The 25,969-nt window shown below is 39.4% G+C and overlaps 1 protein-coding gene across 2 annotated transcripts in view; it reads right to left on the bottom strand.

Annotated features, from left to right (window-relative positions):
- Nucleotides 1–602: 602 nt before the first annotated feature.
- Nucleotides 603–25,969, bottom strand: part of LOC117331385 (PX domain-containing protein kinase-like protein) — a 47,510-nt gene continuing 22,143 nt past the window's right edge. The window contains exons 12-14 of one of the 2 annotated variants that reach the window (XM_033890086.1): nucleotides 22,408–22,513; nucleotides 15,769–15,800; nucleotides 1,379–1,471 (exon numbers count right to left, since the gene is read on the bottom strand). In XM_033890086.1, the coding sequence (XP_033745977.1) occupies nucleotides 15,769–15,800; nucleotides 22,408–22,513 (138 nt within the window). In that variant the 3' untranslated portion in view covers nucleotides 1,379–1,471. Of the gene's footprint in view, nucleotides 1,472–15,768; nucleotides 15,801–22,407; nucleotides 22,514–25,969 lie in introns of both variants that reach the window. The other variant, XM_033890085.1, reaches the window with a different exon arrangement.

Here is a 25,969-nt window from a genome sequence, read left to right as displayed (position 1 = left end):
TAAACAATAGATACATCAATATCTAAATAAACAATAGATACATCAATATCTATATAAACAATAGATACATCAATATCTATATAAACAATAGATACATCAATAGCTATATATAAACAATAGATACATCAATATCTATATAAACAATAGATACATCAATAGCTATATAAACAATAGATACATCAATAGCTATATAAACAATAGATACATCAATATCGATATAAACAATAGATACATCAATATCTATATAAACAATAGATACATCAATATCTATATAAAGAAAAGATACATCAATAGCTATATAAACAATAGATACATCAATATCTAAATAAACAATAGATACATCAATATCTATATAAACAATAGATACATCAATAGCTATATAAACAATAGATACATCAATATCTAAATAAACAATAGATACATCAATATCTATATAAACAATAGATACATAAATATCTATATAAACAAGATACATCAATAGCTATATATAAACAATAGATACATCAATAGCTATATATAAACAATAGATACATCAATAGCTATATATAAACAATAGATACATCAATAGCTATATATAAACAATAGATACATCAATAGCTACATTCATTTAAACTATATATACAATAGCCACATATAATAGCAACACACAAGTCTCCTACTCTACAGTATCACAATTCATACACTTTTCCCTTATAATGAGTATCCTGGGTTAACTAAAAATATCACAAATTATAAAGCAAAAGCTAAAATAGTGAGGCATTTCATCTTGACAAGATGGCGTTTTTTGTGATAAAAAATTACATAAGGATTAATTGACAATTGTAAGCTGTTGTGATGTCATAACAATTAGTTATGTGATGTCATAATAATATGCTTGCTACATAATCATCATCAAGGGAAGGGTTTCCAATAAGTTGTGCCCAATTCCATTCATAATAAGTCAATAAAATGTCGAAATCAAAATAATTATCATCATTCATAGCTGTTATTTTATCTTCAATAGTTTACAAATAAAAAAGATGTTGTAGTTGAGTTATAACTTAGTCACATAATAAACACACAAGGGCCAGAAATTTTTAAATCATATATAGTACAGATATGGCACCTAGGCCTAGTACAATAGTACGGGGTTGTAAACTGTACCAGAGGCATGCCCACAGTAGTGAAACATGAAACATCGTGGTCCAGACAGGCATTTCCATCAGTAGAACTAACAATAGATAAGCTCGGATAAAGTGTCAAAGCTTCGGACCACTTTTATCCACCGTGACACACTTCTTCAGTCCGCCCTTCTTGAAGCCGCTGATAGAACTAAGGAGAGCCCCTCTCTGTCCAGATGCAGGGGCCGGCTTGTCTCCAGACGGGGCAGTTGGGGGTGGGGGTGGAGGGGCAGGGGCACCCATAGGTGGAGGAGGGGGTGGGGCCGGTACCCCTGCAGAAGGAGGGTTGGCAGGGGGAGGTGGAGGGGGTGCTGCAAGATAGAAAAAAATCACAATATTAGATCATGAGATACATTATAATTACATATACAGTATACCAGTGGAATGTTATCATCATCACAGTCATTTTCTGATTTCTTTTGTGAAAAAATAACAAATTATTTATACTTCATTAAGTATAGATCTAAATGTGAATTTTTATTGTTCAATACCGCGATCCAGAGGCAGTACATTTAACAATGTCACCATTATATAAACATGTCCATTGACCTATACATATACAATACATGGTCATTGTCTTAAAATGTATGCTGTATATTGGCAAGGGTCAAGAAAGAGAAAAGTGGTGAACCTTGGCGAGCCAGATTTGTCTTTCTGTCCTGAGCCAAAACTACAGTCTAATACTTTAAGACACTGACCATGTATTCTATTCATCATGCAACAGTCATCAAAAATAAGCATTTCTAAGTGAAACAGTATCAACAATGTTCCAAATATGGCCTTTTAAACATGGAAAATCGGTGATCAGTTGAATTGATGCACATGCTAAGATTCTATAATACAACTGCTTTCCATCACTGCCGATTACAGCCAAAATATATGTGGTAGGTGTACTATCCGACAATGAGGATGCCAGTTGCAGGATAACATTGTTTATTTCTATTTCTTTGTGGTCAGTACATTAAACACTACATGACAAACTCAATATTTAATTGACAGTTATCCTTATATAATCAGCCCAGCAGTCAACACATGTATACACTCATAAGTCACACAGATAAGGATATGGACTGAGAGCAGGGCTAAGTAATAGCATTCCCCAACACATACACTCACACAGATAAGGATATGGACTGAGAGCAGGGCTAAGTAATAGCATTCCCCAACACATACACTCACACAGATAAGGATATGGACTGACAGCAGGGCTAAGTAATAGCATTCCCCAACACATACACTCACACAGATAAGGATATGGACTGAGAGCAGGGCTAAGTAATAGCATTCCCCAACACATACACTCACACAGATAAGGATATGGACTGACAGCAGGGCTAAGTAATAGCATTCCCCAACACATACACTCACACAGATAAGGATATGGACTGACAGCAGGGCTAAGTAATAGCATTCCCCAACACATACACTCACACAGATAAGGATATGGACTGACAGCAGGGCTAAGTAATAGCATTCCCCAACACATACACTCACACAGATAAGGATATGGACTGACAGCAGGGCTAAGTAATAGCATTCCCCAACACATACACTCACACAGATAAGGATATGGACTGACAGCAGGGCTAAGTAATAGCATTCCCCAACACATACACTCACACAGATAAGGATATGGACTGACAGCAGGGCTAAGTAATAGCATTCCCCAACACATACACTCACACAGATAAGGATATGGACTGACAGCAGGGCTAAGTAATAGCATTCCCCAACACATACACTCACACAGATAAGGATATGGACTGACAGCAGGGCTAAGTAATAGCATTCCCCAACACATACACTCACACAGATAAGGATATGGACTGACAGCAGGGCTAAGTAATAGCATTCCCCAACACATACACTCACACAGATAAGGATATGGACTGACAGCAGGGCTAAGTAATAGCATTCCCCAACACATACACTCACACAGATAAGGATATGGACTGACAGCAGGGCTAAGTAATAGCATTCCCCAACACATACACTCACACAGATAAGGATATGGACTGACAGCAGGGCTAAGTAATAGCATTCCCCAACACATACACTCACACAGATAAGGATATGGACTGACAGCAGGGCTAAGTAATAGCATTCCCCAACACATACACTCACACAGATAAGGATATGGACTGACAGCAGGGCTAAGTAATAGCATTCCCCAACACATACACTCACACAGATAAGGATATGGACTGACAGCAGGGCTAAGTAATAGCATTCCCCAACACATACACTCACACAGATAAGGATATGGACTGACAGCAGGGCTAAGTAATAGCATTCCCCAACACATACACTCACACAGATAAGGATATGGACTGACAGCAGGGCTAAGTAATAGCATTCCCCAACACATACACTCACACAGATAAGGATATGGACTGACAGCAGGGCTAAGTAATAGCATTCCCCAACACATACACTCACACAGATAAGGATATGGACTGACAGCAGGGCTAAGTAATAGCATTCCCCAACACATACACTCACACAGATAAGGATATGGACTGACAGCAGGGCTAAGTAATAGCATTCCCCAACACATACACTCACACAGATAAGGATATGGACTGACAGCAGGGCTAAGTAATAGCATTCCCCAACACATACACTCACACAGATAAGGATATGGACTGACAGCAGGGCTAAGTAATAGCATTCTCCAACACATACACTCACACAGATAAGGATATGGACTGACAGCAGGGCTAAGTAATAGCATTCCCCAACACATACACTCACACAGATAAGGATATGGACTGACAGCAGGGCTAAGTAATAGCATTCCCCAACACATACACTCACACAGATAAGGATATGGACTGACAGCAGGGCTAAGTAATAGCATTCCCCAACACATACACTCACACAGATAAGGATATGGACTGACAGCAGGGCTAAGTAATAGCATTCCCCAACACATACACTCACACAGATAAGGATATGGACTGACAGCAGGGCTAAGTAATAGCATTCTCCAACACATACACTCACACAGATAAGGATATGGACTGACAGCAGGGCTAAGTAATAGCATTCCCCAACACATACACTCACACAGATAAGGATATGGACTGACAGCAGGGCTAAGTAATAGCATTCCCCAGCATTCCTATAATAAGTTGTATGTGATATCAGGAGTGCCACATTAATAACCTTTAGAAATCTGTACATATTTGTTAGTAAATCTGAGGTGAAATAATCATTACAGCAACGTGAATGATAAACAGCCTGTCATGTACAAACCAATTTGTGACGTCTCATTTACCTTGTATCCTGTATATATACCTTGTATATGTAAGAATCAGCATATTTCTAAATTTACATGTTAACTTCTAAATCTTTCTTTTGATGTTTTATATTCTTCAGAAATTTAGAAAGATACAAGATTTACAAAACGCCTTTCAATCATATAATGAAAATGACTATAACCAACACAAACTCCTGTTTGTACTGTATAGTGACAATGACTATTACCTCTCTAAGACACAAACTCCCCTGTTTGTACCGTATAATGACAATGACTATTACCTCTCTAAGACACAAACTCCCCTGTTTGTATGGTATAGTGACAATGACTATTACCTCTCTAAGACACAAACTCCTTTGTTTGTATCGTATAGTGACAATGACTATTACCTCTCTAAGACACAAACTCCCCTGTTTGTACTGTATAGTGACAATGACTATTACCTCTCTAAGACACAAACTCCCCTGTTTGTACCGTATAGTGACAATGACTATTACCTCTCTAAGACACAAACTCCCCTGTTTGTATTGTATAGTGACAATGACTATTACCTCTCTAAGACACAAACTCCTGTTTGTATCGTATAGTGACAATGACTATTACCTCTCTAAGACACAAACTCCTGTTTGTATCGTATAGTGACAATGACTATTACCTCTCTAAGACACTAACTCCCCTGTTTGTACCGTATAGTGACAATGACTATTACCTCTCTAAGACACAAACTCCCCTGTTTGTATCGTATAGTGACAATGACTATTACCTCTCTAAGACACAAACTCTTGTTTGTATCGTATAGTGACAATGACTATTACCTCTCTAAGACACAAACTCCCCTGTTTGTACCGTATAGTGACAATGACTATTACCTCTCTAAGACACAAACTCCCCTGTTTGTATGGTATAGTGACAATGACTATTACCTCTCTAAGACACAAACTCCTGTTTGTACCGTATAGTGACAATGACTATTACCTCTCTAAGACACAAACTCCCCTGTTTGTACTGTATAGTGACAATGACTATTACCTCTCTAAGACAAAAACTCCTCTGTTTGTATTGTATAGTGACAATGACTATTACCTCTCTAAGACACAAACTCCTGTTTGTATCGTATAGTGACAATGACTATTACCTCTCTAAGACACAAACTCCTCTGTTTGTATCGTATAGTGACAATGACTATTACCTCTCTAAGACACAAACTCCTCTGTTTGTATGGTATAGTGACAATGACTATTACCTCTCTAAGACACAAACTCCTCTGTTTGTATTGTATAGTGACAATGACTATTACCTCTCTAAGACACTAACTCCCCTGTTTGTACCGTATAGTGACAATGACTATTACCTCTCTAAGACACAAACTCCCCTGTTTGTATCGTATAGTGACAATGACTATTACCTCTCTAAGACACAAACTCCTATTTGTACCGTATAGTGACAATGACTATTACCTCTCTAAGACACAAACTCCTCTGTTTGTATGGTATAGTGACAATGACTATTACCTCTCTAAGACACAAACTCCCCTGTTTGTATTGTATAGTGACAATGACTATTACCTCTCTAAGACACAAACTCCCCTGTTTGTATGGTATAGTGACAATGACTATTACCTCTCTAAGACACAAACTCCCCTGTTTGTACCGTATAGTGACAATGACTATTACCTCTCTAAGACACAAACTCCCCTGTTTGTACTGTATAGTGACAATGACTATTACCTCTCTAAGACACAAACTCCCCTGTTTGTATCGTATAGTGACAATGACTATTACCTCTCTAAGACACAAACTCCTCTGTTTGTACCGTATAGTGACAATGACTATTACCTCTCTAAGACAAAACTCCTCTGTTTGTATCGTATAGTGACAATGACTATTACCTCCCTAAGACACAAACTCCTGTTTGTATTGTATAGTGACAATGAATATTACCTCTCTAAGACACAAACTCCTGTTTGTATGGTATAGTGACAATGAATATTACCTCTCTAAGACACAAACTCCCCTGTTTGTACCGTATAGTGACAATGACTATTACCTCTCTAAGACACAAACTCCCCTGTTTGTACCGTATAGTGACAATGACTATTACCTCTCTAAGACACAAACTCCCCTGTTTGTATTGTATAGTGACAATGACTATTACCTCTCTAAGACACAAACTCCCCTGTTTGTATGGTATAGTGACAATGACTATTACCTCTCTAAGACACAAACTCCCCTGTTTGTACCGTATAGTGACAATGACTATTACCTCTCTAAGACACAAACTCCCCTGTTTGTACTGTATAGTGACAATGACTATTACCTCTCTAAGACACAAACTCCCCTGTTTGTATCGTATAGTGACAATGACTATTACCTCTCTAAGACACAAACTCCTCTGTTTGTACCGTATAGTGACAATGACTATTACCTCTCTAAGACAAAACTCCTCTGTTTGTATCGTATAGTGACAATGACTATTACCTCCCTAAGACACAAACTCCTGTTTGTATTGTATAGTGACAATGAATATTACCTCTCTAAGACACAAACTCCTGTTTGTATGGTATAGTGACAATGAATATTACCTCTCTAAGACACAAACTCCCCTGTTTGTACCGTATAGTGACAATGACTATTACCTCTCTAAGACACAAACTCCCCTGTTTGTACCGTATAGTGACAATGACTATTACCTCTCTAAGACACAAACTCCCCTGTTTGTATGGTATAGTGACAATGACTATTACCTCTCTAAGACACAAACTCCCCTGTTTGTGCCGTATAGTGACAATGACTATTACCTCTCTAAGACACAAACTCCTCTGTTTGTACCGTATAGTGACAATGACTATTACCTCTCTAAGACACAAACTCCTCTGTTTGTACCGTATAGTGACAATGACTATTACCTCTCTAAGACACAAACTCCCCTGTTTGTATGGTATAGTGACAATGACTATTACCTCTCTAAGACACAAACTCCTCTGTTTGTATGGTATAGTGACAATGACTATTACCTCTCTAAGACACAAACTCCCCTGTTTGTATTGTATAGTGACAATGACTATTACCTCTCTAAGACACAAACTCCTCTGTTTGTATTGTAAAGTGACAATGACTATTACCTCTCTAAGACACAAACTCCCCTGTTTGTATCGTATAGTGACAATGACTATTACCTCTCTAAGACACAAACTCCTCTGTTTGTATCGTATAGTGACAATGACTATTACCTCCCTAAGACACAAACTCCTGTTTGTATTGTATAGTGACAATGAATATTACCTCTCTAAGACACAAACTCCTGTTTGTATGGTATAGTGACAATGAATATTACCTCTCTAAGACACAAACTCCCCTGTTTGTATGGTATAGTGACAATGACTATTACCTCTCTAAGACACAAACTCCTCTGTTTGTATTGTATAGTGACAATGACTATTACCTCTCTAAGACACAAACTCCCCTGTTTGTATTGTATAGTGACAATGACTATTACCTCTCTAAGACACAAACTCCCCTGTTTGTATCGTATAGTGACAATAACTATTACCTCTCTAAGACACAAACTCCCCTGTTTGTACCGTATAGTGACAATGACTATTACCTCTCTAAGACACAAACTCCCCTGTTTGTATCGTTTAGTGACAATGACTATTACCTCTCTAAGACACAAACTCCCCTGTTTGTATCGTATAGTGACAATGACTATTACCTCTCTAAGACACAAACTCCTCTGTTTGTATCGTATAGTGACAATGACTATTACCTCTCTAAGACACAAACTCCCCTGTTTGTATCGTATAGTGACAATGACTATTACCTCTCTAAGACAAAAACTCCTCTGTTTGTACCGTATAGTGACAATGACTATTACCTCTCTAAGACACAAACTCCTCTGTTTGTATCGTATAGTGACAATGACTATTACCTCTCTAAGACACAAACTCCCCTGTTTGTATCGTATAGTGACAATGACTATTACCTCTCTAAGACACAAACTCCCCTGTTTGTATCGTATAGTGACAATGACTATTACCTCTCTAAGACACAAACTCCCCTGTTTGTACCATATAGTGACAATGACTATTACCTCTCTAAGACACAAACTCCTCTGTTTGTATTGTATAGTGACAATGACTATTACCTCTCTAAGACACAAACTCCTCTGTTTGTATGGTATAGTGACCATGACTATTACCTCTCTAAGACACAAACTCCCCTGTTTGTATCGTATAGTGACAATGACTATTACCTCTCTAAGACACAAACTCCCCTGTTTGTATCGTATAGTGACAATGACTATTACCTCTCTAAGACACAAACTCCCCTGTTTGTATCGTATAGTGACAATGACTATTACCTCTCTAAGACACAAACTCCCCTGTTTGTATCGTATAGTGACAATGACTATTACCTCTCTAAGACACAAACTCCCCTGTTTGTATCGTATAGTGACAATGACTATTACCTCTCTAAGACACAAACTCCTCTGTTTGTACCATATAGTGACAATGACTATTACCTCTCTAAGAGCCAAACTCCTCTGTTTGTATCGTATAGTGACAATGACTATTACCTCTCTAAGACACAAACTCCCCTGTTTGTACCGTATAGTGACAATGACTATTACCTCTCTAAGACACAGACTCCTGTGTTTGTACCGTATAGTGACAATGACTATTACCTCTCTAAGACACAAACTCCCCTGTTTGTACCGTATAGTGACAATGACTATTACCTCTCTAAGACACTAACTCCCCTGTTTGTACCGTATAGTGACAATGACTATTACCTCTCTAAGACACAAACTCCTCTGTTTGTATCGTATAGTGACAATGACTATTACCTCTCTAAGACACAAACTCCTCTGTTTGTATCGTATAGTGACAATGACTATTACCTCTCTAAGAGACAAACTCCTCTGTTTGTATCGTATAGTGACAATGACTATTACCTCTCTAAGACACAAACTCCTCTGTTTGTACCGTATAATGACAATGACTATTACCTCTCTAAGACACAAACTCCTCTGTTTGTATTGTATAGTGACAATGACTATTACCTCTCTAAGACACAAACTCCCCTGTTTGTACCGTATAATGACAATGACTATTACCTCTCTAAGACAAAAACTCCTCTGTTTGTATTGTATAGTGACAATGACTATTGCCTCTCTAAGACACAAACTCCTGTTTGTACCGTATGGTGACAATGACTATTACCTCTCTAAGACACAAACTCCCCTGTTTGTATCGTATAGTGACAATGACTATTACCTCTCTAAGACACAAACTCCCCTGTTTGTATTGTATAGTGACAATGACTATTACCTCTCTAAGACACAATCTCCCCTGTTTGTATGGTATAGTGACAATGACTATTACCTCTCTAAGACACAAACTCCCCTGTTTGTACCGTATAGTGACAATGACTATTACCTCTCTAAGACACAAACTCCCCTGTTTGTATGGTATAGTGACAATGACTATTACCTCTCTAAGACACAAACTCCCCTGTTTGTACCGTATAGTGACAATGACTATTACCTCTCTAAGACACAAACTCCCCTGTTTGTACCGTATAGTGACAATGACTATTACGTCTCTAAGACACAAACTACTCTGTTTGTATAGTGACAATGACTATTACCTCTCTAAGACACAAACTCCTGTTTGTACCGTATGGTGACAATGACTATTACCTCTCTAAGACACAAACTCCTGTTTGTACCGTATAGTGACAATGACTATTACCTCTCTAAGACACAAACTCCCCTGTTTGTATGGTATAGTGACAATGACTATTACCTCTCTAAGACACAAACTCCCCTGTTTGTATGGTATAGTGACAATGACTATTACCTCTCTAAGACACAAACTCCCCTGTTTGTATCGTATAGTGACAATGACTATTACCTCTCTAAGACACAAACTCCCCGGTTTGTATGGTATAGTGACAATGACTATTACCTCTCTAAGACACAAACTCCCCTGTTTGTACTGTATAGTGACAATGACTATTACCTCTCTAAGACACAAACTCCCCTGTTTGTACTGTATAGTGACAATGACTATTACCTCTCTAAGACACAAACTCCCCTGTTTGTATCGTAGAGTGACAATGACTATTACCTCTCTAAGACACAAACTCCTCTGTTTGTACCATATAGTGACAATTTATTTTCGTATTTTGATTTAAAATTACTAACTTTCTCATCAAGGTAAACATAAAAAGCATCACATGCTCATGGAAGAACCTATATGATAATTTCTTGAGTTTTCTATGTCATTACACTTGTTTAAACAGAATTCAAAAACAGCACATATAAATATATAAAATCACATGCACAAACCACAGATCTGAGTAATAAGCTACCAGCACCAAATTTAAATCTAGACTTACAACATAAAGAGAGCTTAAGGAAACATGCAATTTCATGTTCTCATAGATTTATTACATAAGTTACCATGTTCTCATAGATCTATTACATAAGTTACCATGTTCCCATAGATCTATTACATAAGTTACCATGTTCCCATAGATCTATTACATAAGTTACCATGTTCCCATAGATCTATTACATAAGTTACCATGTTCCCATAGATCTATTACATAAGTTACCATGTTCCCATAGTTCTATTACATAAGTTACCATGTTCCTTCCCATAGATCTATTACATAAGTTACCATGTTCCCATAGATCTATTACATAAGTTACCATGTTCCCATAGATCTATTACATAAGTTACCATGTTCCCATAGATCTATTACATAAGTTACCATGTTCCCATCGATCTATTCCATAAGTTACCATAGATCTATTACATACGTTACCATGTTCCCATAGATCTATTACATAAGTTACCATGTTCCCATAGATCTATTACATAAGTTACCATGTTCCCATAGATCTATTACATAAGTTACCATGTTCCCATAGATCTATTACATACGTTACCATGTTCCCATAGATCTATTACATAAGTTACCATGTTCCCATATATCTATTACATAAGTTACCATGTTCCCATAGATCTATTACATAAGTTACCATGTTCTCACAGATCTATTACATAAGTTACCATGTTCCCATCGATCTATTACATAAGTTACCATAGATCTATTACATAAGTTACCATGTTCTCATTGATCTATTACATAAGTTACCATGTTCCCATCGATCTATTACATAAGTTACCATGTTCTCATTGATCTATTACATAAGTTACCATGTTCCCATAGATCTATTACATAAGTTACCATGTTCCCATAGATCTATTACATAAGTTACCATGTTCCCATAGATCTATTACATAAGTAACCATGTTCTCATAGATCTTTTACATAAGTTACCATGTTCCCATAGATCTATTACATAAGTTACCATGTTCCCATAGATCTATTACATACGTTACCATGTTCCCATAGATCTATTACTTAAGTTACCATGTTCCCATAGATCTATTACATAAGTTACCATGTTCCCATAGATCTATTACATAAGTTACCATGTTCCCGTAGATCTATTACATAAGTTACCATGTTCCCGTAGATCTATTACATAAGTTACCATGTTCCCATAGATCTATTACATAAGTTACCATGTTCCCATAGATCTATTACATAAGTTACCATGTTCCCATAGATCTATTACATAAGTTACCATGTTCCCATAGATCTATTACATAAGTTACCATGTTTCTATGGATATATCACAAGTTACGATAAAAGAAAGAAATTTCTGTAGTTTATTTCCAGAAATCAATAGAAGCATGCACATCTCAGACCCTGTTCTTGTCACTATAATACACACCACCCTAGCTACGTATCAATTTAATGTCATTATAATACACAACACCCTAGCTACGTATCAATTTAATGTCATTATAATACACACCACCCTAGCTACGTATCAATTTAATGTCATTATAATACACACCACCCTAGCTACGTATCAATTTAATGTCATTATAATACACAACACCCTAGCTACGTATCAATTTAATGTCATTATAATACACAACACCCTAGCTACGTATCAATTTCATGTCATTATAATACACACCACCCTAGCTACGTATCAATTTAATGTCATTATAAAACACAACACCCTAGCTACGTATCAATTTAATGTCATTATAATACACAACACCCTAGCTACGTATCAATTTAATGTCATTATAATACACAACACCCTAGCTACGTATCAATTTAATGTCATTATAATACACACCACCCTAGCTACGTATCAATTTAATGTCATTATAATACACAACACCCTAGCTACTATCAATTTAATGTCATTATAATACACACCACCCTAGCTACGTATCAATTTAATGTCATTATAATACACACCACCCTAGCTACGTATCAATTTAATGTCATTATAATACACAACACCCTAGCTACGTATCAATTTAATGTAATTATAATACACACCACCCTAGCTACGTATCAATTTAATGTCATTATAATACACACCACCCTAGCTACGTATCAATTTAATGTCATTATAATACACACCACCCTAGCTACGTATCAATTTAATGTCATAATACACACCACCCTAGCTACGTATCAATTTAATGTCATTATAATACACACCACCCTAGCTACGTATCAATTTAATGTCATTATAATACACACCACCCTAGCTACGTATCAATTTAATGTCATAATACACACCACCCTAGCTACGTATCAATTTAATGTCATTATAATACACACCACCCTAGCTACGTATCAATTTAATGTCATTATAATACACACCACCCTAGCTACGTATCAATTTAATGTCATAATACACACCACCCTAGCTACGTATCAATTTAATGTCATTATAATACACACCACCCTAGCTACGTATCAATTTAATGTCATTATAATACACAACACCCTAGCTACGTATCAATTTAATGTCATTATAATACACACCACCCTAGCTACGTATCAATTTAATGTCATTATAATACACACCACCCTAGCTACGTATCAATTTAATGTCATTATAATACACACCACCCTAGCTACGTATCAATTTAATGTCATTATAATACACACCACCCTAGCTACGTATCAATTTAATGTCATTATAATACACACCACCCTAGCTACGTATCAATTTAACGTTCTAAACAGGATCATGAAAAAGAGAATAAAAAATATGCAGGTTAGCTAAACATAATCCTACAAGGGAAATCATACCCTGAAATCCTAACTGATAATTGGACTACAGCCTGAAATCCTAACTGATAATTGGACTAAAGCCTGAAATCTTAACTGATAATTGGACTAAAGCCTGAAATCTTAAAGGTAAATTTGACTACAGCCTAAAATCCTAAATGTATAAATTGGACTACAGCCTGAAATCCTAAAAGTTAATTGAACCATAACCTGTTAATCCTAAATCTACACTATGTTAACCTGATAGCAGGTTAGTAAGAATTTAAGTACCCTCTGGGGACCCCATACTCACCTGGTCAGGCCTGTTAATTATACTTTGACGAGATAGTAAAACCCTCTGGGGACCCCATACTCACCTGGTCAGGCCTGTTAATTATACTTTGAGGAGATAGTAAAACCCTCTGGGGACACCGTACTCACCTGGTCAGGCCTGTTAATTATACTTTGACGAGATAGTAAAACCCTCTGGGGACCCCATACTCACCTGGTCAGGCCTGTTAATTATACTTTGACGAGATAGTAAAACCCTCTGGGGACCCCATACTCACCTGGTCAGGCCTGTTAATTATACTTTGAGGAGATAGTAAAACCCTCTGGGGACCCCATACTCACCTTGTCAGGCCTGTTAATTATACTTTGAGAATATAGTAAAACCCTCTGGGGACCCCATACTCACCTGGTCAGGCCTGTTAATTATACTTTGACGAGATAGTAAAACCCTCTGGGGACCCCATACTCACCTGGTCAGGCCTGTTAATTATACTTTGACGAGATGGTAAAACCCTCTGGGGACCCCATACTCACCTGGTCAGGCCTGTTAATTATACTTTGACGAGATGGTAAAACCCTCTGGGGACCCCATACTCACCTGGTCAGGCCTGTTAATTATACTTTGAGGAGATAGTAAAACCCTCTGGGGACCCCATACTCACCTGGTCAGGCCTGTTAATTATACTTTGACGAGATGGTAAAACCCTCTGGGGACCCCATACTCACCTGGTCAGGCCTGTTAATTATACTTTGACGAGATGGTAAAACCCTCTGGGGACCCCATACTCACCTGGTCAGGCCTGTTAATTATACTTTGACGAGATGGTAAAACCCTCTGGGGACCCCATACTCACCTGGTCAGGCCTGTTAATTATACTTTGACGAGATGGTAAAACCCTCTGGGGACCCCATACCCACCTGAGCATTCATTTAAACAGAAACTTATTTACAGGGGATAAGAACAAGAAAAAATATAATTACCAAAGAAGAACATGGTTTTTTTTAAGGGTGGGACAGGTACTTTTTTATGTATACTACAATATATGTCATTATATTATACAAAATCCGATGAAGTCTTGACTGTATCTACTAATGTGTAATTAGATGATGACCAAATTGTGATACATTTTTTGCATGACTGGTTATTTAAATCCTGCCTGAGTTTGACAACCCTAGCCTACTACAAAGCTACACAAATGAATCTATTATACTCTCATTATGTAATTAGCTTGCAGAACTTTTTCTGGTAGCTTTTCAGTGCCAATAATAGGTCCCATTCCCAAATGAAATAGTTTCATATTTAAGCCAAACGAAAGCCCCCAAACTACTCTTGAAAAGATTCTTTCAGATCCACTAAATTAAATTTTCCTATCAAGGTAAGGCAGAAAGATTCCAACCTGAATCGGAGGACGAAAAACCTTGATTTAATTATCAAAAAATACTATGCTTAAAAACAATTCTAGTTAGTTACAAACATCTCAGTTCCTACCTACTACATGTAATATGTAAAACACTAGCAAAAAGTAATAATACCTACATAGCTGTACCAACTTTCCCTCATTTGATGCCCAGTGGAACAGCTAGCAAATAGAGGTCACTGTCACCTAGTTTTAGTGGTTACACATATGGACAACAAAAGGATGTCCTTTTTTTTAAGTGAGGGAGTTAGTACACAACAGATAGTTACAGTACTAGACATTAAAGTGAGGGAGTTAGTACACAACAGATAGTTACAGTACTAGACCAACAGTTTTAAACTATAGTTACAAACATTATAATTACTACTGCACACACAAATGTAACAGTTAGGCAGAAAAAGCTAGATTTAGTCACCAACACCAATCATGCAGTTATAGTATAGCAGGCACAAATAAGTAGTGACAAATAGTACCTAGCTAGTGAGGACCGGCTGGTCTGTCTCTTCTGAAATACATAGTTAACAAATTACTTTATATCATTCTTGATAAGAGATAAGAACCCAGCTTATTCTCTTAATGACACTTAAAGACATTTTGTATTTTGAGCTCTCCCCACACCTCCGCTCAATTAAACCTTATTTCCTAATTGTTTAGGTACAATTTGAGCTCTCCCCCTCCCCCCCCCCCCCCCCCCCCCCCCCCCATTTCCCCTTATTTCTTTTTTATCGCTCCCCCACCCTTTCCCCCAATTTACCTTATTTCCTAATTGTTTAGGTACAATTTGAGCTCTCCCCCACCCCTACCACCCAAATACTAAAGTACCTAGCCTTCTTGGATACTTAATGTGTAGATATGGTAAAAACCTCTCACATTCCTCCAACCTTATCTTACATGAAGGAGAAATCTGCAGCCCCCACCTAATATAACCTTACTCCACCCCAAATAAACTACCCCTCCCCCTTCAACATTGTCAAGGTCAACTTACAGAAACATTGGTAGTGAGTGTTTATGATCAATATAAACAATTCATTAATGGATTAAAACTTCAAATTTTTTATATTCATAACTCAAAAGCAAACCAAAAAATATATAAACAAAGCACTCTTCTACAAAAGCTTGTCTCCAAGTTGATTATTTGATTCTCTAGTTATTGAGAATTTGACTAATTAGTAATTAAAAAAAGAAATGAAAATCTTAATTAAACCATTGGCAGACCAAATGAAGATAAAGTGTTGCAGAATCTGATTATACAAGGTCACACACTAGACTACACACACACACTAGACTACACACACACACTGTATAATATTACGTAGCACCTCATTAATCAAAATTACACCAGCTTTTGTTCAGCAGCAAGTCAGATAACCACTTTTATCTGGCAAGTTTGTTATTATAGATATTTTCTAGATATTGAAAGACTCAAATGATATAGACCTGCCATCTGTTGGCATAGACATCGATACTGCCTGAACATCAGAAAAGGGTAGAACAAGAGTATCGCGACACAAAATACACTCATCAACTGTCATAGAGTAATAGTACCACGGATCGGACAAAATACACCCGTCAACTGTCATACAGTGTAATATACTATAGTACCACGGGGCAGAACAAAATACACCCGTCAACTGTCATGCAGTGTAATATACTATAGTACCACGGGGTGGAACAAAATACACCTGTCAACTATCATACAGTGTAATATACTATAGTACCAGGGATCGGACAAAATACACCCTTCAACTGTCATACAGTGTAATATACTATAGTACCACGGGGTGGAACAAAATACACCTGTCAACTGTCATACAGTGTAATATACTATAGTACCACGGGGCGGAACAAAATACACCCGTCAACTGTCATACAGTGTAATATACTATAGTACCACGGGGTGGAACAAAATACACCTGTCAACTGTCATACAGTGTAATATACTATAGTACCAGGGATCGGACAAAATACACCCTTCAACTGTCATACAGTGTAATATACTATAGTACCACGGGGTGGAACAAAATACACCCGTCAACTGTCATACAGTGTAATATACTATAGTACCACGGGGCGGAACAAAATACACCCGTCAACTGTCATACAGTGTAATATACTATAGTACCACGGGGTGGAACAAAATACACCCGTCAACTGTCATACAGTGTAATATACTATAGTACCACGGGGTGGAACAAAATACACCCGTCAACTGTTATACAGTGTAATATACTATAATAGTACCACGGGGCGGAACAAAATACACCCGTCAACTGTCATACAGTGTAATATACTATAGGTATACTATAGTACCACGGAGCGGAACAAAATACACCCTTCAACTGTCATACAGTGTAATATACTATAATACCACGGGGTGGAACAAAATACACCCGTCAACTGTCATAGAGTAATAGTACCACGGATCGGAACAAAATACACCCGTCAACTGTCATACAGTGTAATATACTATAATACCACGGGGTGGAACAAAATACACCCGTCAACAGTCATACAGTGTAATATACTATAGTACCACGGGGCAGAACAAAATACACCCGTCAACTGTCATACAGTGTAATATACTATAGTACCACGGGGCGGAACAAAATACACCTGTCAACTGTCATACAGTGTAATATACTATAGTACCATGGGGTGGAACAAAATACACCCGTCAAATGTCATACAGTGTAATATACTATAGTACCACGGGGCAGAACAAAATACACCCGTCAACTGTCATATAGTGTAATATACTATAGTACCACGGGGTGGAACAATATACACCTGTCAACTGTCATACAGTGTAATATACTATAGTACCACGGGGTGGAACAATATACACCCGTCAACTGTTATACAGTGTAATATACTATAATAGTACCACGGGGCGGAACAAAATACACCCTTCAACTGTCATACAGTGTAATATACTATAGTACCACGGGACGGAACAAAATACGCCTGTCAACTGTCATACAGTGTAATATACTATAGTACCACGAGACGGAACAAAATACACCCGTCAACTGTCATACAGTATAATATAGTATAGGACCACGGGGCGGAACAAAATACACCCGTCAACTGTCATACAGTGTAAGATATACTATAGTACCACGGGGCGGAACAAAATACACCCGTCAACTGTCATACAGTGTAATATACTATAGTACCACGGGGCGGAACAAAATACACCCGTCAACTGTCATACAGTGTAAGATATACTATAGTACCACGGGGCGGAACAAAATACACCCGTCAACTGTCATACAGTGTAATATACTATAGTACCACGGGGCGGAACAAAATACACCCGTCAACTATCATACAGTGTAATATAGTATGGGACCACGGGACGGAACAAAATACACCCGTCAACTGTCATACAGTGTAATATACTATAGTACCACAGGGCAGAACAAAATACACCAGTCAACTGTCATACAGTGTAATATACTATAGTACCACGGATCGGACAAAATACACCCGTCAACTGTCATACAGTGTAATATACTATAGTACCAGGGATCGGACAAAATACACCCGTCAACTGTCATACAGTGTAATTTACTATAGTACCATGGGGCGGAACAAAATACACTCGTCAACTGTCATACAGTGTAATATACTATAGTACCACGGGACGGAACAAAATACACCCGTCAACTGTCATACAGTGTAATATACTATAGTACCACGGGGTGGAACAAAATACACCCGTCAACTGTCATACAGTGTAATATACTATAGTACCACGGATCGGAACAAAATACACCCGTCAACTGTCATACAGTGTAATATACTATAGTACCACGGGGCGGAACAAAATACACCCGTCAACTGTCATACAGTGTAGTATACTATAGTACCACGGAGCGGAACAAAATACACCTGTCAACTGTCATACAGTGTAATATACTATAGTACCACGGGGTGGAACAAAATACACCCGTCAACTGTCATACAGTGTAATATACTATAGTACCAGGGATCGGACAAAATACACCTGTCAACTGTCATACAGTGTAACATACTATAATAGTACCACGGGGCGGAACAAAATACACCCGTCAACTGTCATACAGTGTAATATACTATAGTACCACGGAGTGGAACAAAATACACCTGTCAACTGTCATACAGTGTAATATACTATAATAGTACCACGGGGTGGAACAAAATACACCCGTCAACTGTCATACAGTGTAGTATACTATAGTACCACGGGGTGGAACAAAATACACCTGTCAACTGTCATACAGTGTAATATACTATAGTACCACGGAGTGGAACAAAATACACCTGTCAACTGTCATACAGTGTAATATACTATAATAGTACCACGGGGCGGAACAAAATACACCCGTCAACTGTCATACAGTGTAATATACTATAATACCACGGGGTGGAACAAAATACACCCGTCAACTGTCATACAGTGTAATATACTATAATAGTACCACGGGGCGGAACAAAATACACCCGTCAACTGTCATACAGTGTAATATACTATAGTACCACGGGGTGGAACAAAATACACCCGTCAACTGTCATACAGTGTAATATACTATAGTACCACGGGTTACACTGGATAGACAAACAAACTTTAACCACATTAAACAACCCCGTACCACAAAGCTCCTGTCAAAATTGATAGGTTTATAAAAATCTGCAGAAAAATAGCAAACTGTCCTACAATGGATATTCCTAATGTCTCCCAATAAACAAAGGCCTGCCACTTCCCCAGCTTCACACCCTTTATTATTGGTGGTATCAGTAAAATCTTGTATATATTCACAATAGACTTTTGTTTACCCACATCATATAAAAATAAAACAGAAGTATGTATTAGTGAGGGAAGAGCCATCTTCGCTAGCCAAGGCTTCTGATTACGTTACACTCCACGAACCCTTGGCGGATACAGTCGTGTTCAAACCGTCGCGCCCTGGAATCCCAGGGCACCCAATCAAATCGCGTTTTACATTCTGGCTTGGTTTCGCAGTAAACAAAACAAGAGATCCCAGAGGGATCTTGGCGCCCACCATTGAATGATCTTTATAGGTTCCATGTCAGATTGATCTTTTCCCTACTTTTCCCTTCCTCTAAGTCTTACTTATCTGTGTAAATTCAGAAACAGCCCTCGAGTACTATTCAAACAAGGGGAACCTATATATAGAATTTAAGATTTAGCTATAATGGCTGTCTGTCGGCCATGTTGTTTTCGTATTGGTCCCAGTATGCAAAACTAGGCACTGAGGGGAACCTACATATGAAATTTGAAAAAGATCCCTTCAGTACTTTCACAGAAATAGCGATAACAAACTTCAATTGTCAAAATCCAAGATGGCTGCCTGTCAGCCATGTTGTTTTCTGATTAGTCTCAAAATGCAATATGCATAACTAGGCACTGAGGGGAACCTGCATATGTAATTTCAGAAAGATCCCTTCATTACTTTCTGAGAAATAGCGATAACAAATTTTAATTGTCAAAATCCAAGATGGCTGCCTGTCAGCAATTTTATTTTCCGATTGGTCTCAAAATGCAATATGCATAAGTAGGCACCAAGGGGAACCTCCATATGAAATTTGAGAAAGATCCCTTCAGTTCTTTCACAGAAAAAGCGATAACAAATTTCAATTGTCAAAATCCAAGATGGCTGCCTGTCGGCCATGTTGTTTTCCGATTGGTCTCAAAATGCAATATGCATAACTAAGCACTGAGGGGAACCTGCATATGAAATTTCAGAAAGATCCCTTCATTACTTTCACAGAAATAGCGATAACAAACTTTAATTGTCAGAATCCAAGATGGCTGCCTGTCGGCCATGTTGTTTTCTAATTAGTCTCAAAATGCAATATGCATAACCAGGAACAAAGAGGAACCTGCATATGAAATTTGAGAAAGATCCTTTCAGTACTTTCACAGAAATAGCGATAACAAACTTCAATTGTCAAAATCCAAGATGGCTGCCTGTCGGCCATTTTGTTTTCCGATTGGTCCCAAAATGCAATATGCATAACTAGGCACCAAAGGGAACCTATATATGAAATTTGAGAAAGATCCCTTCAGTACTTCCTCAGAAATAGCGATAACAAACTCAAATTGTCAAAATCCAAGATGGCTGCCTGTCGGCCATGTTGTTTTCCGATTGGTCCCAAAATGCAATATGCATAACTAGGCACCAAAGGGAACCTACATATGAAATTTGAGAAAGATCCCTGTAGTACTTCCTCAGAAATAGTGATAACAAACTCCAGTTGTCAAAATCAAAGATGGCTGCCTGTCGGCCATGTTGTTTTCTGATCGGTCCCAAAATGCAATATGCATAACTAGGCACCAAGGGGAACCTACATATGAAATTTGAGAAAGATCTCTTCAATACTTTCTCAGAAATAGAGATAACAAACTTCAATTGTCAAAATCCAAGATGGCTGCCTGTCGGCCATGTTGTTTTCCGATCGGTCCCAAAATGCAATATGCACAACTAGGCACCAAGGGGAACCTAAATATGAAATTGGAGAAAGATCCCATCAGTACTTTCTCAGAAATAGCGATAACAAGAATTGTTTACGGACGGAGGGGCGGACGGACGGACGGACGGACGGACGGACGGAGGGAGGGACGGACGGACGGACGACGGACCACGGACGCAGGGCGATTTGAATAGCCCACCATCTGATGATGGTGGGCTAAAAATGCGGCACCCAGTACAGAGCTACAATGTCGACTATGTCATGGCATTTTACCTAAATACAAAAATCACAATCTTTGGGGGAACATTCGCAGTGTTTGATCAATTCATATAAGTCATTGATCACATATCTCATCGAAATGACACCAAACCTCGATGTGTGTTTGTAAACATCACCGATGAAGTAAATCGGTAACGCTTGTTTTGATTGGTAGAAAATTTCATGCGTGAAGGGTGAAAATTTCGAATCACCGCTAGAGGGCCAGAACTGACGCCTAATTCTGCCAAGGGTTCGTGGAGTGTAACGTAATCAGAAGCCTTGGCTAGCGAAGATGGGGAAGAGCATGATCCAAAGCCTCAAATCTCAAAATGCCATTCGTACATGAATACATGATGTAATTATAGAGCTAGCCTTACCTGGTACAGAAGGTGGTGCCGTCTTTGTTGATGAACTACTGGATGACACAGTGGAATCTGATGAAGTGGCAGTGGTTGGCTCCGGTACTCCATTCTCTAATGCTTTCTGTAACAACAGGTCAATGATCAGTAGGGGTAGGCAGGTTACCACACAAGCATTTTATCATTATGAAATCTAAGTTTTATTATATGACTTAAATGTATAATGACTGACAAAACTATAGATTTATCAATTTATACAAATCACATTTGTTTGTTCAAATGAAAGTGCACATGTGGTCTTAATGTGAGAGGATACCAAACTGTCTAGAGAGGTCACCAAACTGTCTTAGGAGAGGACACCAGACCAAACTGTCTAGAGAGGACACCAGACTGTCTAGAGAGGACACCAGACCAAACTGTCTAGAGAGGACACCAGACCAAACTGTCTAGAGAGGACACCAGACTGTCTAGAGAGGATACCAAACTGTCTTAGGAGAGGACACCAGACCAAACTGTCTAGAGAGGACACCAGACCAAACTGTCTAGAGCGGACACCAGACTGTCTAGAGAGGACACCAGACCAAACTGTCTAGAGAGGGCACCAGACCAAACTGTCTAGAGCGAACACCAGACCAAACTGTCTAGAGAGGACACCAGACCAAACTGTCTAGAGAGGACACCAGACTGTCTAGAGAGGACACCAGACCAAACTGTCTAGAGAGGACACCAGACCAAACTGTCTAGAGAGGACACCAGACCAAACTGTCTAGAGAGGAGACCAAACTGTCTAGAGAGGACACCAGACCAAACTGTCTTAGGAGAGGACACCAAACTGTCTAGAGAGGACACCAGACCAAACTGTCTTAGGAGAGGACACCAAACTGTCTAGAGAGGACACCAGATCAAACTGTCTAGAGAGGACACCAGACCAAACTGTCTTAGGAGAGGGCACCAGACCAAACTGTCTTAGGAGAGGACACCAGACCAAACTGTCTTAGGAGAGGACACCAGACCAAACTGTCTAGAGAGGACACCAGACTGTCTAGAGTGGAGACCAGACCAAACTGTCTAGAGAGGGCACCAGACCAAACTGTCTTAGGAGAGGACACCAGACCAAACTGTCTTAGGAGAGGACACCAGACCAAACTGTCTAGAGAGGACACCAGACTGTCTAGAGAGGACACCAGACCAAACTGTCTAGAGAGGACACCAGACCAAACTGTCTAGAGCGAACACCAGACCAAACTGTCTAGAGAGGACACCAGACCAAACTGTCTAGAGCGGACACCAGACCAAACTGTCTAGAGCGGACACCAGACCAAACTGTCTAGAGAGGACACCAGATCAAACTGTCTAGAGAGGACACCAGACCAAACTGTCTAGAGAGGACACCAGATCAAACTGTCTAGAGAGGACACCAGACCAAACTGTCTAGAGAGGACACCAGACCAAACTGTCTAGAGAGGACACCAGATCAAACTGTCTAGAGCGGACACCAGACCAAACTGTCTAGAGCGGACACCAGACCAAACTGTCTAGAGTGGAGACCAGACCAAACTGTCTAGAGTGGACACCAGACCAAACTGTCTAGAGAGGACACCAGACCAAACTGTCTAGAGAGGACACCAGACCAAACTGTCTAGAGTGGAGACCAGACCAAACTGTCTAGAGAGGACACCAGACCAAACTGTCTAGAGAGGACACCAGACCAAACTGTCTAGAGTGGAGACCAGACCAAACTGTCTAGAGAGGACACCAGATCAAACTGTCTAGAGCGGACACCAGACCAAACTGTCTAGAGAGGACACCAAACTGTCTAGAGAGGACACCAGATCAAACTGTCTAGAGAGGACACCAGATCAAACTGTCTAGAGAGGACACCAGACTGTCTAGAGAGGACACCAGACCAAACTGTCTAGAGTGGAGACCAGACTAAACTGTCTAGAGTGGACACCAGACCAAACTGTCTAGAGAGGACACCAGATCAAACTGTCTAGAGAGGACACCAGACCAAACTGTCTAGAGTGGAGACCAGACCAAACTGTCTAGAGTGGACTCAAACCAGACCAAACTGTCTAGAGAGGACACCAAACTGTCTAGAGAGGACACCAGACCAAACTGTCTAGAGAGGACACCAGATCAAACTGTCTAGAGAGGACACCAGACCAAACTGTCTAGAGTGGAGACCAGACCAAACTGTCTAGAGAGGACACCAGACCAAACTGTCTAGAGTGGAGACCAGACCAAACTGTCTAGAGTGGAGACCAGACCAAACTGTCTAGAGAGGACACCAGACCAAACTGTCTAGAGAGGACACCAAACTGTCTAGAGAGGACACCAGACCAAACTGTCTAGAGAGGACACCAGATCAAACTGTCTAGAGTGGACACCAGATCAAACTGTCTAGAGAGGACACCAGATCAAACTGTCTAGAGTGGAGACCAGACCAAACTGTCTAGAGAGGACACCAGACCAAACTGTCTAGAGAGGACACCAGATCAAACTGTCTAGAGAGGACACCAGATCAAACTGTCTAGAGTGGAGACCAGACCAAACTGTCTAGAGTGGACTCAAACCAGACCAAACTGTCTAGAGAGGACACCAAACTGTCTAGAGAGGACACCAGACCAAACTGTCTAGAGAGGACACCAAACTGTCTAGAGAGGACACCAGACCAAACTGTCTAGAGAGGACACCAGACCAAACTGTCTAGAGAGGACACCAGATCAAACTGTCTAGAGAGGACACCAGATCAAACTGTCTAGAGCGGACAACAGACTAAACTGTCTAGAGAGGACACCAGACCAAACTGTCTAGAGAGGACACCAAACTGTCTAGAGAGGACACCAGACTAAACTGTCTAGAGAGGACACCAGACCAAACTGTCTAGAGAGGACACCAAACTGTCTAGAGAGGTCACCAAACTGTCTAGAGTGGAGACCAGACCAAACTGTCTAGAGTGGAGACCAGACCAAACTGTCTAGAGAGGACACCAGACCAAACTGTCTAGAGAGGACACCAGATCAAACTGTCTAGAGAGGACACCAGACCAAACTGTCTAGAGCGGACACCAGACCAAACTGTCTAGAGAGGACACCAGACCAAACTGTCTAGAGAGGACACCAGATCAAACTGTCTAGAGTGGAGACCAGACCAAACTGTCTAGAGAGGACACCAGATCAAACTGTCTAGAGAGGACACCAGACCAAACTGTCTAGAGCGGACACCAGACCAAACTGTCTAGAGAGGACACCAGACCAAACTGTCTAGAGAGGACACCAGACCAAACTGTCTAGAGTGGAGACCAGACCAAACTGTCTAGAGTGGAGACCAGACCAAACTGTCTAGAGAGGACACCAAACTGTCTAGAGAGGACACCAGACCAAACTGTCTAGAGAGGACACCAGACCAAACTGTCTAGAGAGGACACCAGATCAAACTGTCTAGAGGACACCAGACCAAACTGTCTAGAGAGGACACCAAACTGTCTAGAGAGGACACCAGACTAAACTGTCTAGAGAGGACACCAGACCAAACTGTCTAGAGAGGACACCAAACTGTCTAGAGAGGTCACCAAACT

Source organism: Pecten maximus, chromosome 7 (genome assembly GCF_902652985.1).
Source record: "Pecten maximus chromosome 7, xPecMax1.1, whole genome shotgun sequence".
Lineage (NCBI taxonomy): Eukaryota > Metazoa > Mollusca > Bivalvia > Pectinida > Pectinidae > Pecten > Pecten maximus.
The sequence above is the reverse complement of the archived record's forward strand: the minus strand, read 5'-3'. Positions and strand labels throughout refer to the sequence as shown.